The sequence below is a fragment of the Cinclus cinclus genome, chromosome 1, assembly GCF_963662255.1.
Source record: "Cinclus cinclus chromosome 1, bCinCin1.1, whole genome shotgun sequence".
NCBI lineage: Eukaryota > Metazoa > Chordata > Aves > Passeriformes > Cinclidae > Cinclus > Cinclus cinclus.
This window is the reverse complement of record NC_085046.1, coordinates 49441656-49458045: the sequence shown is the minus strand read 5'-3', so window position 1 is coordinate 49458045 and position 16390 is coordinate 49441656. Positions and strand designations below refer to the sequence as shown.

The following is a 16390-nucleotide window of genomic DNA, read 5'->3' as shown; positions in this document are numbered from 1 at the left end:
TTAAACTTTCTGCATTTCGATGTGCTGGTGGTGGTAGTGGTGGTAACAATGATGTCTGGGCTGACACCTTCCATTTAGTTTATAGACAGAATTTTTCTGCTGCTGTTTTTTGAAAAACCACACTGCCAGAACAGCTGCAACCAGTAACAAACAGAGAAGAATCACTATTACTGCTATGATAGCACCTTTATTGGGTTTGGGACAATTCTCTCCCTCACATGGCTCAGAAGTGGGGAGAGGCTTTTCTCCAAGGCCCTGGGTAAGATTTTCTTGCTCAGCTAATTCCTGGGATGCTGTGTCAGTAAGGATGTCTGGAGCTGGTGCAGTGGTTGCTACTTGTTCTGGGTGGGTGGTTGTGTCTCTTGGTTCTATGTATGGAGTGTGATTGGAGGGACTGATGGTCACAGAGATTTCTGACATGGATGTTTTAAAGCTGGTTACATCAAACAGCATCGTTGTAGTGGGGTCCTGAGTCACAGTCTCCAGAGATGTAGCCAGATGCTCCCACGTGGCATCATCATAACCCCTGCTCACACTAAAGTTCTCCAGACCACTCACTGATGTAAGTGGTACCAGTGTCTCTTTAGCCCCTTCATCATCTACCCCTGTTGTTGCTCCCACAATCTGTGTTAGACCTTCCTCTGGAGCTGGACTGCCATTTCCCAATTTTCTTACTTCCACATGATTTGGTTGGTCAGTTGTGAGGATGATGTCATCTTCTGTTCCCATGGAACCATCAACTTTATCACCCTCTTCATCATCCTCTATCACCTCTTGTGTTACTGGATATCCATCTAACCACGACTCATCAGTGATGGCAACTGCGTCCATCACTCTCTTTGTATCATTAGGTGTGAGAATGGGTCCAATGGGGAAATCCTCACTATCATAAAACATTTTGACACCAGGTTCATCATAGACTGTCTTCGCTCCAATGTGGTTATCACCTTCAGAAAACTGTGCTTTAGTGGAATCATCTGTCTTTTTCTCTGATTCAGGCTGGCTGAAAGTTTCTGATGGAAACCAAAACAAGTTTTTTTGGCTTAAGAGTGACACAGGGGACTCAGTTGGTGCCCTGCTTCCTGTTTCAGAGATGTCTGTGTGCTGAGCAACCCCTCTGGTGCTTTCAGTTCTTCCTTCCTCTGAACTTTTACTGAAGGAAAGCTGTATTTGTTCCTGCTCGATTTCCTCTTTGCCTTTGCCATGATCATTCTCAGCAATAGGCATTGATCTGTCATCAGGAAAGTTATCTTCGTAGTCAATGTGTGCATCAGTTTCATCTAGAAAAAATTATAAAAAATTCTCATAAGCCAACATTTAATTCTCTCAAAAAGCACTGAGCTAATTTATTACAAGAGTCCAAGAAGAAAGGTGCAATGAGAAGTGTCTTCTAGGCAGTATTTCTCATTCTGTGTAAGTGTTTATTTGAAAAGGGCATGATCCTTGAGCTGATACTCAATTTTAAAAATCACAATAGTTGTCATTACTAACTGCTATAATCTTACCTTTCCAGATTTAAAAATGCATATAAATAACTCACTGTCAGCAGTTGGAAGACTTCCTTTGCTTATTGTTTTCTCAAACCTTTTCTCTCCCTAGTATGATTCCTTGCAAGATTTGAGGAAAAAATTTCATCTTATTCAAGCAAGAAATGTGTGTGGGCAGAAAGATTTAGCAGATATTAATAAATTAATAATTAGTAATAAAAAAATACCCCAGACAAAACTAAAAGTTTTACAGCAACTTCATCCCTTGTGAGCCAGATGATTTTAAAGAATTATGTTCAGTACCTTAGGCTTAAGATATCAAGGCATGTTTTTATCAGTATACTGTTTTTCTTCAATCCCCTTGGAGTTACAGTGATACAACACCTGGGGCCACAACAGTATTTCTTCTTCCATAAGAGCTCTTCAGAGCTGACTGAGGCAGACTCCACCACTAAGGCTGACACTGAGTTCTACTTGTTTTTGTCTGAAGAAAACAAGAGGCACCCCACAAGGCAGGAAAACTGTCTTAAACACTTAAAGCCTAACACCTAGTTAACATGATAATCCTGTCTGTTGGTGATCAATTCTCAGACTTCCAATTTTAAGGAATTAAATGTTGTCATGGAGAAAAGAAAAAAAAAAAAACAGAACAAAACTGGTAAAAAAACCTGAGTGCAACAGAGGGGCAGGTTCATTGCAAAACTTGAGTTTGATTCAGAAATACTAAACAGACCTACCACTCATAACAAAATAGACTTAACTCAAAGCAGAAAGCTAAAAGTTTGAATTTGATTGGAATAGTACGTTGCAATTTATATTTCTCCCACTATTCTAAAGCCTTAGCTGTATAAAAAAAAAATTCCAAACTAGATAAGGTGGTTGATTTCCAGTTCACATACATTTTACTCCATAAGAAGTTGATGTGATTTCTGAGATTTATGCTGGCATTAAAAGTCATAAAAAGTAGTGCCTTGGGATATGGAAAATAAACTGAATCACGGTGAGAATTTTTCTTTTTAAGAAGGTGTTTAGTTTTTTATGAAGACAATGAAGCAATAGACCTGGCATGACATGGGAAACAAGAAATTAATAGGATAACCTGTATTACAGATCACTGCATTAACATAAAGCCTTATCTTTTTTTGCCTTTTTACAGTCAACCAATTTTGAATTACATTTTCATCTGGGGCCTACCTCAATTTCTGCCTGAGTGACTTTCTCCTTGGAGTCTGCTTCCCAGACTTCTGGGAGAACCATATTTGGTCTACTCTTAAGAAAGTTTAGAAATATTTTCAAACCAGTCTGACCAAAACCACTTAGAGATGATACAACTCATGTCAGCTCACTTTTTGCCACAACAGCTTAAGCCAGGTGCCAAAACAGAATGAGCATTGGCAAAGGTATTTTCCTCGGAATAGCATCTGGGTCTACCAGAAACCAAAGCAGTTTTGCAAAGGAAACCCAAACGTGTGACCCAAATAGCCTGCAGAGTTAATACCTTTGTGAAAGCTATCATGCTGAAGAGCTAGATGTTCTTAGCAGGTCCTCTCATCTCAAAGGAAGTGTCAACAACAGACCTCTCTACCTCCTGGTCCCGGTGTCCTCATCTGCTTGTATAATCTTCTAGATCCCCCCCATCCTCTCCAAAGCAGGAAATACTTCTGTCTCATTTAAGGATTATTTAACAGTCAGGGGAATACAACTGTTAGAGTGGAGAGCTTCCTGGTAGGACTCTCACTTTTCTATTAAATCCTACAATCTTTTCCAATACTATTTCAGTCTTTTGCAAATGAATGGAGGATAACTCTGAATACCAAGGCACTTACCAAGGCAACATACTCTCAGAGCTCTGCACGGCACTATCGATCACAAGGCAGCATTTCTACTAACAGTCAAACATTAGTCTCACTTTGTCTCTTCTCTTGCTTTCACTTTAGAGTTTTTCTACCTGGCTGGCACTCTCTTTGCATGGAAATGTTGCCTCAAACTATTTCATCCTCTAATCATCCAGACTCCTGCTAGAATCTGGTATCTGTCACATCTGCTTTACTAAATTTCAGTGTGTCTGAGGACAGCCTATAGGTGTCTGTGGCATGTGTATGAACTGGAATATCATATGTGAGAAGTCACCATTTATCAACTATTATGGTAATTGTTTTCTTTTTTTTAATTGAATCATCACAGCAGTCTGTCTTCGCCTCTTGTAACCTCTATTTTTGCCACTCGTTTACTTTCTACACTACAGTAATCCAGCTGAGGTTGAAACAGTAATTTTTATGTTGTGGTGAGCAGGCATACACATCTGCAAACGAAAATTACACCCACATGCTTGTGTTGTTTCCTCCACACCTTTTTTTTAGTTAGCAGTATGAATGGTCAGCTAGTATTTGTCTCATTGACCAGTACCTTATGTGTGTGAGTGGGTCATTGGTGAATGCTTAACAGCTGTAGTAACATGCTTTTTAGAGATTTTTGAAGTTCTTTCCCTTCAGTGTTTCTCCTGCCATGTAGTTTCAGCCCTCTAGGAAAATGTCCTATGGAGCCACATCAGGAAAAGAGCATGTGCTTCCAAGAAAGTGCAAGTCCCCATCTATCAGAACATACTAAAGGTTTGTTGAACCATCAGTCGAGTCTCCATCAAACATGCTGCCTTTGGGCATGATCCTGCCTGTAGAGAAATGAATTACTGTTTTCTTAATGCAGAGCTGGGGGAAGAAAAAGCTCATTGTAGTTTAAAGAGATCCTGAGATTGGAGTTCATTATGCACTGCTTGTCACCACATAAGGGAGTCTTGTTCCCTCTCACAATCAGATTGTGGCCCAAGTTGTAAAGCTGTTCTAACATATTTTCATACTCAATCACCTGTATTTGTAGAGTTTATAGCAAAGACTATCAACATAGCTAATGTTAACTTATGGGATGCCAGAATGAAAGCAACTATTGAGCTCTCTAACCATCAAAGGAAATACAGACCCCCTTACTCTGGAGCTTTGATTTATATGATCCTTGATTGACTTACACAGTAATAATACTCTATTCTTTCTTATGGGCCTCAGACCTACAAATGGGACTTGGACTTGGTATTTAGTGACTCTGTGTTACCATGACAATCTTTTAAGCCCACCCTGAGCTTGATTTCCTGGGAATAGATTGCACAATTGCACTTCTTTATGCTCACCTCTCAGCACTTTCCCAAGTGCACCAGTGCACTGAATTTTAGTGTTGGCTTTGAAGAGCAGCAGCAAAACTAGATTCAGCTCCATCTCTTATCCAAAATATTGTAACCATTGTTTATACACATTTTTAAATCTGCTAGCAATTGATCTAAAAGTGATTGCATCTTTCTTTCTACCTAGGCATGTCTGGTTTTAAGAAGAGCCAGCCCTGAAATTAATTTTTTCAACAAAATCTTTCTGTATTTGGTCACTGTTTCATCTTGACCATACCCTCTTCTGGCAGAAGGGATCAGTGAGTTTTAATTCACTGTCTGAAGGATTACTGAGTCTGAAATGAACACTTTACAGCAAGAGATGCTGAAATTACAAACTACCAAAGATGTGAAGCTCAGTTAAAAGTTAAAATCTGTTTAATTCTTAATTCATCCTTTTGGGAAGCATCCTGTCCTGTAGAGCTTTCATTGCCTTCAGTTTTTGATTCTAATCTTAAAACAGTGACCAGACATAAAGACAGGCAAAAACAAAGAACCTGGTCTTCCACACTCTAAGATCAGTTTAATTTTTCTTCTAGATAGCATATTGGCATCCAAGTTCTGTTTTGAGTGTTGCTATTTTGGACGACCATAAAGTGCACTACATGTTTTATGGGTGTATTTCTAGAGTACATGAAATTGAAACCTGATTCTATATAGAACATCATTATAAATATTTGTACTGTATAAAAACTTCTCTAGCCTAAGAATCTCAGAGTAGCTATAGCAAACATTAACAAAACAGCATCTGCCTTTAAGGATGGGAAGAAAAAGAGCATGTAGACTGATTTGCCTAAGATAAGTCACATTTCTGAACTACAGCATCTCAAAGAATTATCCATTTAGTTTTGATCAGGCACACAAACTTCTCTCAAGTCAACCACAATGTGCTAGACAGAAATTGTGTCTTTTGTGTTTTGCAATAGCTACAAAAAGAAGGATAATTCTTATCCAAGCAGAAGGCCTGCTAATATAAATAAATCACCCATCAAAATTTTTAAAACTTATTCAATTTGTCAGAATTAATTCATGCCAGATCAATACTTTACATTAATCTAATACAACCCCTTAGTGGCAGGCCTGAAAAGGGAACCGAAGTTTGCCGTGACAGTTGTTTTTGATAGGCCATGGACATATTTGTTCCTGATTATATTTGTCACTAATTGTATTTGTCGGTCACAACTCTTCATTTGCACTCACAGAATGAACAAAAAATAAAAAAGCATTCTCAAATAACATCAAAAGCTAGAGACATTTTGTTTGATTCCCCACATCAAAAAGATAAAAACAACCAAAAAGAAATTGTGCTAGTTAGTCGTGCTTACAGACCACATGAATGTGAACCAACATAATTCTTGAAAACTCAGAAAGCCATGTTTGAAGTAATGAGAATTCTTGAGCCAGGCAAGAAGATGGGTAGCTGCAGATTAAGTGGTCAAAGTCAGCCAAGTCCTTACACTGACATCAGAAGGATGGTCCTCAGCATAGAAGAGTTGGGCTACCTTGGAACACACTAGTTTGTATCCAAGTGTTGTCATTGGAGAGATTCTTTAGATGTGTAGAAGTTATGGACTCTCCTACCACAAGCATATAGCAGGAAAAACCCCAAACCAAAAAAGGATAGATATATGACATCCTTCTGAGCCAGTTTTAGGGCAGAGATGGAACATGATTTCCCAGCCATCCCGTCTGCCCTCTCTTTGAGGAAGCAAGCCCTAGAGAATGCAGCCTTATGCAGTCCAGCCCTGACCCCCACCACTGAAGTGTTAGTATTAATGCTTCTGATATTGAGCTCATGGTTTATTTTGGGGAAAAAAAACAAATATCATTTAGCAATTGTCAGTTTTGTCTCTGTGCTTGCAGGACAGCCACAGCATGGCACATATGCATCTGCTTTCAGACCTTACCACAGTATTCTTCAGGATATATTTTGTGATGCAAATGCATTCTCTCCACAGAAATAATAATAAAAAAAGGCAAAATCCATGTATGTCCCTGTTCTCTCTTTAAGATTGCTTTGTTTGGCTAAATATCCCTGTGTGTTCAGCTAGAACACAGTGCCTTTTCATGACAAGGAATTACAGGAAACAGAGTCACTTATTTTCTTAAAAAGCATCTTATTTAAAAATTACTATCTATTACTTGGTGTGCACAATGTACATTACAGCCATTTGTAATGTACTGCTTTCCTAATTCCCATCATACTTTACTGTATCCAAAATCCACTTAAATTTCCATCATACTTCACTGCATCTGAAATCCACTGAATGTAAGTCCAAAATTATTACGTTCAGTTATGGCCATAGCCAGGTTTTGCCAAGCATTTTGCATTACGCGTCTATTTGGTTATATATGTATTTTTAAAATTTTTATTTGCAAATCTGCTGACTTATATCCCAGGTACCAGAATGGACTGTATCTCTTCTCACTGGACCAAAACAGACAGGAAAGATGATCACAAAGAGACTTCAAAGAACATTTAAGTGGTTAATTTAGGCACTGCTATGATGATAGTTCTGTGACTCCATATTTGCTCTGCATGTGGGAATGTGAGGCCAGTGTGATGTTTTTCCGCAAACAAGAAAAGCACACCATTATTGCTGTTTAGTCTGACATTCTGCCTGGACAGCTGGGTATTATAATGGGGTAGTTACCAAGTAGTACAGTGGTAGTCAAGGTGTAATATCCACAAATCCCAGCAAGCTTTATGAAATTGGATAAATGTCATTGCTCTGCCTCAGATGAGGTGGAGTAAGCAGCAGAGAGCAGTGTAGTGATTTGTCCCTAGTTTCAGAGACACAGCAAGATGTAGGAACAGGCCTTATCACTCTTAATGCTCTGACCAGAGTTTTGTCTCCTGGTCCTGTTTTGTTGGAGTAAGAGCATCAGGACCACTTCACATTTCCCAGTTGCTCACCCAGCACAGATGCAGAGCTAAGGCACTGTATCATCTTACTAGGCTCTAAACATAACACTTAAATGTTCATTGAAGTGGCTTCACGAACATCTTTCCATTGATGTCAGCCTGTTAGGACAGAAGTGGTCCAGTCTGCCAACAGGAATATAAATTCTCCATTAAATCCCATCATTAATCTTCATGATAGGGAAGGTGCTCTCTTGCCTCAAAGCACTTAAAAATCAGTCTATGTGCTGACTTCTAGAGTATTTCATAATTGTTCTTCTCTCTTCTGAGATGCCAAAATATCAGTCAACTCTAAATCAGGCTCCTTTTAATTAAACTCCTTATTTTGTTTTCATTTTTCACTGGATTCTTATATTTTTAAAAATAATGAAACCTTGTATCATACATTTTAATCATCCTGTAAAGTCTTCTTTAGAATTATGTTCAAGAGGATTAAATATATAATTATTACTTGAACAATTATTTTCTATCCCATGTCCTTAAAGCATTTGAAAAACATTAGTCAGAGAAAGACCCCCAGTATGAAGTCTACATGTAAATAATTTTAAAAATCATAGTCCACATTATCACATCTGGTCCCAAGTTTCAGTGTTGATGTTTGTGATTTTACAACCACGCTTTCCTATTTTTTTAAAAAATATTTTTTCTCTCCCCTGTGGCTATGTGAAAGCCTTGAGCAAAACAGGGGAAGTAGACTATTTATCCAGAGAAAACAGTGAAACACACACAACTTAAATGGTCTGATTCTTTCCCTTCCTTACTTTAGTGTAATACAGCTTTATGTCTATGTGTGATAAAGATTGCATTTCCACTAACCTCAGTAAAAGAAATAGAATTATCAATTTGGTGCAGATTATAGGAGATTCAAACCCACAGGGTTACTTAAAGATGTCCCTGCTTATTGTAGAGGGGTTGGACTAGATAACCTTAAAAGTTCTTTCCAACCCAAACTGTTCTACGATTCTTTATTCTATGATCAAATGTAGGTACTCTTTTCTCCTTTTCCCCGCCACGTCCCTCCTTGATGCCTGCACTGTTTTGTATAATCATCTGAATTACTGTTTGTAAAAACAGTTTTAGAAGCTGAAACAGATCAGAAAAATGCTGGTGCTTTCATTGTTTATTTTTTTGTGTATCTATTCCAGTTGGATCGGTTTGAGAATCTGGTTCCCTGGTGCACAGATATGACCTACTTCTACTAAGAACAAGTTTGACCTTTTCTCATGATTATCTGATGGTGTATTCATGAGTAAAAATATCTCATTGCAAGCCTCCAGACATTAAGGAATATATAGGTTCTAAAACGGATATACTAACGTCAGTGCATATATATAGCTCAGCTACCCAACCGCTGCCCATTCCTTTGTTTAAAATTTATCTGTTTTGCCAGAAACATTACTTTAAAGATGTGATAGCCTTCTCAAAAAAAAATACTAAAATTTTCTGATAACCATTCTTAAATACTGGAAAAATGGTGAGTTTATGCATTGATCAAGAAAACATGAGAAAGCAGAATTCAGGTTACATCCACACCTGAACTCATGATACTGTTTAGCCTATGTTTAAACAAGGGGAAAGTTAAAAGACTGCTGTAGTTAACTAACACATAAAGGTGGATTTTATTGAGGGTTTAAATTAAGGAAATGTCATTTTACAATTTGCTTGGGGATTTTGTGGTTTGGGTTTTTTAAGAAAAATATTTTCTTGTGTCAAGTCATTTGGTAAGAAAATCCACTTTCATTCTTTTTAATGGAGTAAATATCTGGGCAACTACTGTTGGGTTTGTAGACAAAAGTCCTGGAGGTATGGTACAAGATAAAAACTGTTTGTTTTTTTACTGTGGCAAATTTAAAAATCATGCACTTTTTTTGTCACAGTTTATTTGAGTGGCACAGGCAGCTCACCTAACTTACATAGGTCTTCAGTATTCCCAAGCTAACAAAAGGAAGCAGCGTTTATCATACATGTACGGACACAAGCTCAAGGATGTTGAAGCTAAAGGAAAGACCTAGTAAAAGCTCTCATCAACCACTGACTTCTTACAAAAAGCCAGGGGACAAAATGAAGAGCTTAAAAGATTTTTTTATTTTGAATGGATCCTTCTATCCAGAGAGAAATCTTATGTTCATATAGTTGTATATTTAAGAGAAAGTTATCTTCTCCTGAGATTTCTTGGAAATGTCTACCTGTGGGATCATGAAAGTCCCGTTGGTCCAGCTAAGACATTCACGGAGACCTTCACTGGGACTGCAGGTGCACAGGGCACACCCCACAATCCTGGATCCATGTGGTTTGGCTGCTGGGAGATTGTGCCCTCCTGGTGGGATGCTCCATGTACTGGATGAGCTCACCTTTGACACAGGCCTGGACCTGCCCGTACCACTCCCCGCAGCTGTCGCAGAGCAGGGTGAACGCCGTGTCTTTGTTGCTCATGACATATCCCTGGGCACAGATGTACAGCAGCTCGTCCCCCATTTCAAAGCCAGTGTGGCCATGCAGGATGGTGTGGGGGAAGGATGGTGGGTCCCCACAGGGTTTGTCTGAAAGGAAAAAAGAGATGACATTGTAAAGACTTCACAATAGTCTTTTAATGTAGTACAAACAGCAGTGTTGAGTTTTCCTGAGGATAAACTTATACATGTCCACAGAAATTCTACATCTTATCTGTTTCATGCTCTTATGTCCTTTCGCATTTTTTTCCAGCTGTAACTGGGAAGATATAAATTGGGCTATAATTGTGAAGCCACAACCCTGATGTTATTGGCATCTGATGGTCATGCATCTAGAAGGGCTTTGTTTTGAACAAGGTAGGAAGCCAAATCACGGCTGTCTTCCCTGCCTGGTTCTACAAAAGATAACAAAAGCTTGAGCAGACTGGGACTGGAAAGCAACAACTTGGACACAGTCATTTTTCTTAACCACAGATATGCCTGTGGAATTAAGACTGGTACTTTGATCTCTTCTACAATGTAGGAAACCAAAAGAGGCCTGAGCAATGGCCCAGCCCACACTCACAGAAAGAAAAGGTCCAGGTGAACACCAGTCAGTTTTCAGACTATCTCTAATCATCTAGTCATTCTCAAATCAGGTGTCTTCCCAGATATTCAAATCTTCCTTCTTAGGCTAGAGACACCCTAAAATATATAGTGACTTTGGCTCATCAGCTTAAGAATACCCAGGGGTAACACAGCTCTGCTGTCTGTGAGAATCTGAAGAGCTAAATTTATATCAGGGTATAAGACTCAAAAAGATGTTTGACAGTATTTTTGCTGACAGCATTAGAAGCCAGGAAGAAAAATTACTGTGAACAAGATCAAAACTAGTTTTTGTTGCACTAAAGAAGTGCCCAGGGAGGGCAGGCTGACAGCTGCCACTACCAGTGTAAACTGAATTTTAACTCTCCTTTTCAGGTTTGAATGATCTTGGCCATTGCTAAAAAAGTAGATCAAGATCTTCTAGAGAACTTTCAATCATTGTGGATTCTCTTTCCTCAAAGACCTTCCTCTCTGAAAGGAGCTCTTCACAAGGGGTTTGCCGTGTTCCCTTTTCCTCCATGTTTTTTACAGTCCTTTTTGGAACAGGTACCTCTTGGTTACAGAAAAACAAAACAAACAAAAAAAGTATAGTGCAAGACCATGGATTTTACCAAGAAACCCAATGGGCAAAGATTGCAGTGTTGGTACAAATTATCACTTCTGTATTCTTTCTCAAATCTGGGAATTTTTTCCAGTCGTTCTAGAACCCTCATTGACTGTGTTGGAAAAAAACAACTGTTCCTCTTGCCAAAGTAACTGAAGATCCAGATACAAGCTTTTGTCCAAATACAGAACAACCAAAATTAAAAGGTTCATGAGTTCTGGTAATTATACTGAATAAAGGAAACACAGGGCTTGGTCTATGTTCTAGTATTGATCTCTCCTGTTGAAATAGTATACTTTGGTACAAAAATCTGATTTCTTAGCTGGTAAAGCAAAGATGATGTTCCTTGAAAATACCCTTTTTTTTGGAAGCTGAAAAGACTCCAAGACTATGTTCCTAGACATGAAGAAGGTGAAACATCTCCAAAGAGCACCATTGCTATTTTTCTACAGTCTACTTTTAGGACATCATCACCACAAGATCTTGCAAGCAGCAGTTGCACTGACACCAGTTCATGTCTGGAGTTTTCAATGGGCAATAAGCTTGACAGAAAAGCTTTCTCAATCTCCCCTCTGCAAAATCTCAACTTTTCCTGCTTTTGCCAAGGGACATTCTGCAAAACAGTTGTGAGTCTCACGCTGCAGCTTTTCCCATCTACTCACTTCTGACACAGGCATAGGTAAATACATGCTTGTTTAGAAATATGATGTATTTATTTTGGGAGTCGTTTACCTTGTAGTGAAATGAAAATCCTATGATAAACATCCACACTCAGTGGAAGTTCCTTTGGATCAGGCTTTTGGAAATTGTCTGATAGACCTGACTAACCACTTCTCAACTGGGTATGCTGAAAAATATTTGCCACTAATATAAGAGACATGGTGCTGAAGTCGAACTTTGAAGCCTATTCTCTGTACTGTGTACACACACACACACACACACACACACACATATACTGTCTAACACCTTCAGAAGTTAGTGGGAGTTATGCACACACACACTGACTGAAAAAAAAAACCAAGCTTTTGAGGCTACACAAAACTCAGTTTATATAGAATCTTACGGAGGTTTGACATCCAAGGAAATTAGGAGCAGTTAGCAGCTAATGCCTTTTCTGTGACCCGGTTGGATGAATAGAGATTGATGTGGATGAAAGGTATAAAAAATTATTTTATTGCCTTATAGGAAGGCTACAGACCCTTGCATTTGTTGTATTTTATTTATGTAGCTACTTCCATCCATACAAATGGGAACTGTATATCTGTTCTGAGGGAAGTATTGATCCAAGGCTGGATGGGACAATTATACATCAGAGAGTATTCTTATCTACAAAGTCTTGCTTCTTTATCCTGTTGCCAGAGGAAGCAGAAAATCAACACATTAGTTAATTATGGCAAACAGATTCAAAAAGCACATTATAACCTTCCAGGAAAGAAGAAAGCTGAAAGCTGAAGGGATTTTACAGTGAAATTTGACAGAATTATAAGACCCTGAAGAGAGATGTGGCTGATGCATGAATAGAAAAAAAAGCAGAGATTTTAAAGATGTTCATGGACTGACACTCTATGGGGAACTTTTGACTCTCTTATGTGAGACTTTGTAAGGTCATGCCTTTGCTGCAGAACATACTGAGTGACAGCATGGACAAACTTAAGTGAAAGCTTATACACTGCAAAGTCAGACTCAAGTTCCTACATCCATTTTGCTGCTGTCCTCTCCTGCATAAAATGTAGAGGAATTTTCCAGGTTACAGCATCTTATGGCTCCTTGTCCTGCTGCAGTCTCAATTTCTATGACAATTTCTGCTCAGTCTTTTGCCAAACCTGTTCCTTCTGGCATACATACAGAAGTGATACTGACATATCAACTCATCAAACTGAGCCACTTCCGGGGACAGGCTTCATGTTTTGGTCTGTAGCCTTAGTACCAGGAGCGGGAAGAGCATGGACTTCTTTGGAACAACAGTCCGTGCTCAGTGCAGGCATTCAGGCCATTTTCTTGCTGGAAGAAAGGAGGCAGATCTGGGCCATGAAGCATGACAGTGGGTGTGTTGGCAGCAGCTTGTCATGTAGAGGACAGTAGTGCTCTTTGTTAAGATGACCACAGGGGTTGCCTGCAGTGGTGCTGTTGGCAGATGAGGGCTGGGCTCCTCCATCCATCTGGAGCACTGCTTTTTCTCTCATCTATCCTCCTATAAACCAGTGTATTTTCCTGTTACTGGCTAAAAAATTAGCCCAGCTCATGCTGCCAGTAAAACAACTGGATTGCTTGATACTTGAGGACCATCTAGCAGAGCACCAAGCAGGCCCTGTGCTCTGTCTATTTATGTCCAAGATCATATCTTAAACCTGAACACTTAGAATTGGTTTCTAGACATCATGACCCTTCCAGAATTTTCTACGTGTTGATACCGAAGTCAAACTCATGACAGACCTTCATACACTGATAACTGACCTCCAGTAACAGAGTGTGGATTGGGCTTCAGAGCAAGACAGCACGGAATACATATAAGGAAATCAGTTAAAGTTCACGGGATATCCTCATGTCAGCAGTAATTTGGCACAGACTGTCTCCTGGAGTGAAAATTGCCACTGCAGTCAAGAAAGACCTCAATATACACATGCAGAAATCAGAACAGAGTCAACATATGGTAAATGAATAGGAATATGTAGCATAGCAAAGATATGGATGTTGAGCACAGATATGTTAGGGCTAGCGACAGCTCTGGTTACAGACCTTGTAGAGACTCAGTAACTGTTTTTTATATGGGATTAAAGAGCTCTCCTACTAATTAAGTTAGCAGATTCAGTCATTATTAGATTTAGGAAAAATACCTCCTCAGAATAATAACTTTAACCCCAGAACGTATGTGGAAAGGTGTTTGTGACAGGTGATTTCTGACAGAGTTGGCACAGGTCATTTTAAGAACACAGCAGTTCTCCTCCTCAGTCCAGATTACACCAGAAGCATCTTCTTTATTTGAACTGTGAGCATTCTATTAGTATGTAAATATTTTTTATTATTATTATTATTATTAATAATAATAATAATAATAATATATTCATATAAATAATAATATTTTTATTATTATTTAAATATTTTTTCTTTATAAAATATTCTCTGAAGAAAGGATAGACTAAGATCAGTGCAAAAAAAAAAAAATCTACATGAAAAAATGCAGACTTCAGCTTCCACATCTCCTGGCAGAACCAGAAATTTACTGAAATCTGATTATTTACAATTGCTGCTTTAACTGCGCACCATGCCCTGAAAGCTGACATGAGACATCCACTTTGACATAAAACATCTCCTGTTACAACCATCAAATTTAGTGGAGCTTTTTCCAGAGAGGTCACTGGAATTTTTAGGATGTCATCTTGTCATTAAGAAATTAGAAAATGCAACTCTTAATGGTTAGACCTGTGAATGAGATGAGTAAGGATGTTTATTTTTCTTCTTCATTGCAGAGACCCTAAAGTATATGGAATTTTTCTGTTTGGATAAATGAGTACAAAAAAATCAAAACTCAATTATAGCCAATGTAAGTGTTGTTTGTAAGCTATCAGTGCTAGGATGCCAACACCTCTTACATCAGACAGGGCTTGAAGGACTTCATTAGTTAAGTGACATAACCAGAGAAGTGGGAATTAACTGTCAGCTAGGTGCAAAACCATGAAAAATAAAGATATAGCACTAAAAAAATTATATGTACAGCAAAGCATGACAAATACAAATAAATAGTTCAACTATTACACAAAGGAAACTGCAGTTTGATTGGTCTTGTAAATGACACTTAATATATTTACTGTAAAGAATACACTAATTTATTTTTTTCTTACTGCTGAAAAAGGAAAACTGAAATATGTACATAAGCCGTCAAGCTTTGATGGATATCTGGAGCCAGCAGTCATGTTTAAAAAAATTTGATTTGCATTTATGCCTGTACTCTACTACAAGTTGCTGCCTGTTTAGTTTTCCTGTGGTGGTACCAAATCAAAGCCTTGTGGAACAGATCTTATTTGTTGCCTGTAAATGTCAGTTGGTCACTGAATGAAAGAACCAGTAAAACTTAGGGGTTATTAACAAAGAGATATTTCCTTTGCTGCAATAAAAAAAAATAAGAAATAAAACCAAGAGGATTATACATATATTTATATATGGAACTGAATGCTACATGTTATTACAAAAAATAAGGCAGGAAAAATTCCAGCTTTCTGGTTTTCTTGCCTTACCTACTTTATACTTTGAGGTATTATGAAGTCCGAAAGAGATACAAGTTCTGTGTGCCGGATCTAACTTATTTGTGATACTGCATTTTCAGAATAGGCAGAATCTAATATATTTTTAGATATTTTTTGGCACTCAGGGCCTAAGAGGGAAATTTTCTGATCTCAGCAGATCCTGAGCTGGTACAGAGTTGTCTTGCTGATTCTAATGACTGCATAAAACATGTGTTTATGAGAAGCTGGGAAGACATATTTCTCTGTACTGTGAAAACTGCAGTTATACTCGGAGCATTCATAAAACATTACAGCTACATCTTTCCTTGTCAAACAGAACCCTTAGAATCAATTCCCTGTAAAAGATAACCTTTAGTCTCAACAATTGCTGTGATTCTTCTCTGTGTACAGATCAAAATCAATTTCAGAAACAAAACAAAAATATAAAGAAACCAAAAAACTGTCTCTCTCTTTGAGGACTTCTGTTTTTAAAAGCCTGATGCTGTAAGCGCACTCAAAGCTCTTGCTAGAATCTGACTATTGCCTCGGTGTAGGGACATGCTGAGATGTGTGCTTAAGGAATTTGATTCCACTCATTTGCATGGTAAGTGTTGAGTAAAGATTAGTTATAAATCAAGGGATAAGAAGTGAATTTGTAAAGGTTTGTACTAGAACTTTCATGGTGTTTTGAGATGCATTCTGCACAGTCCTAAGATCTGAATGTAGTGCTGCAAAGAGTTATTAATGTCAGCTTAGTTTCAGATACAGAGGTTGGTGTGACTGTTCCCTCTGTTTTCAACCTATCAGACTTTGACTCTTCTCAGCCAAGTCTGACGAAGAAGGAAAACTGCTGTCTGCTCATTATTAGTTGGATGGAAAAAAAAAAATAAAAGGGCTTGAAGAAATTAATATA

General features: G+C 38.3%; 1 protein-coding gene across 1 annotated transcript in view; it reads right to left on the bottom strand.

The window, feature by feature from the left end:
• Window positions 1-16390, bottom strand: part of SUSD5 (sushi domain containing 5) — a 39034-nt gene continuing 22644 nt past the window's right edge. The window contains exons 4-5 of the mRNA XM_062497600.1: window positions 9970-10158; window positions 1-1280 (exon numbers count right to left, since the gene is read on the bottom strand). Of these exons, the coding sequence (XP_062353584.1) occupies window positions 1-1280; window positions 9970-10158 (1469 nt within the window). The remainder of the gene's footprint in view (window positions 1281-9969; window positions 10159-16390) is intronic.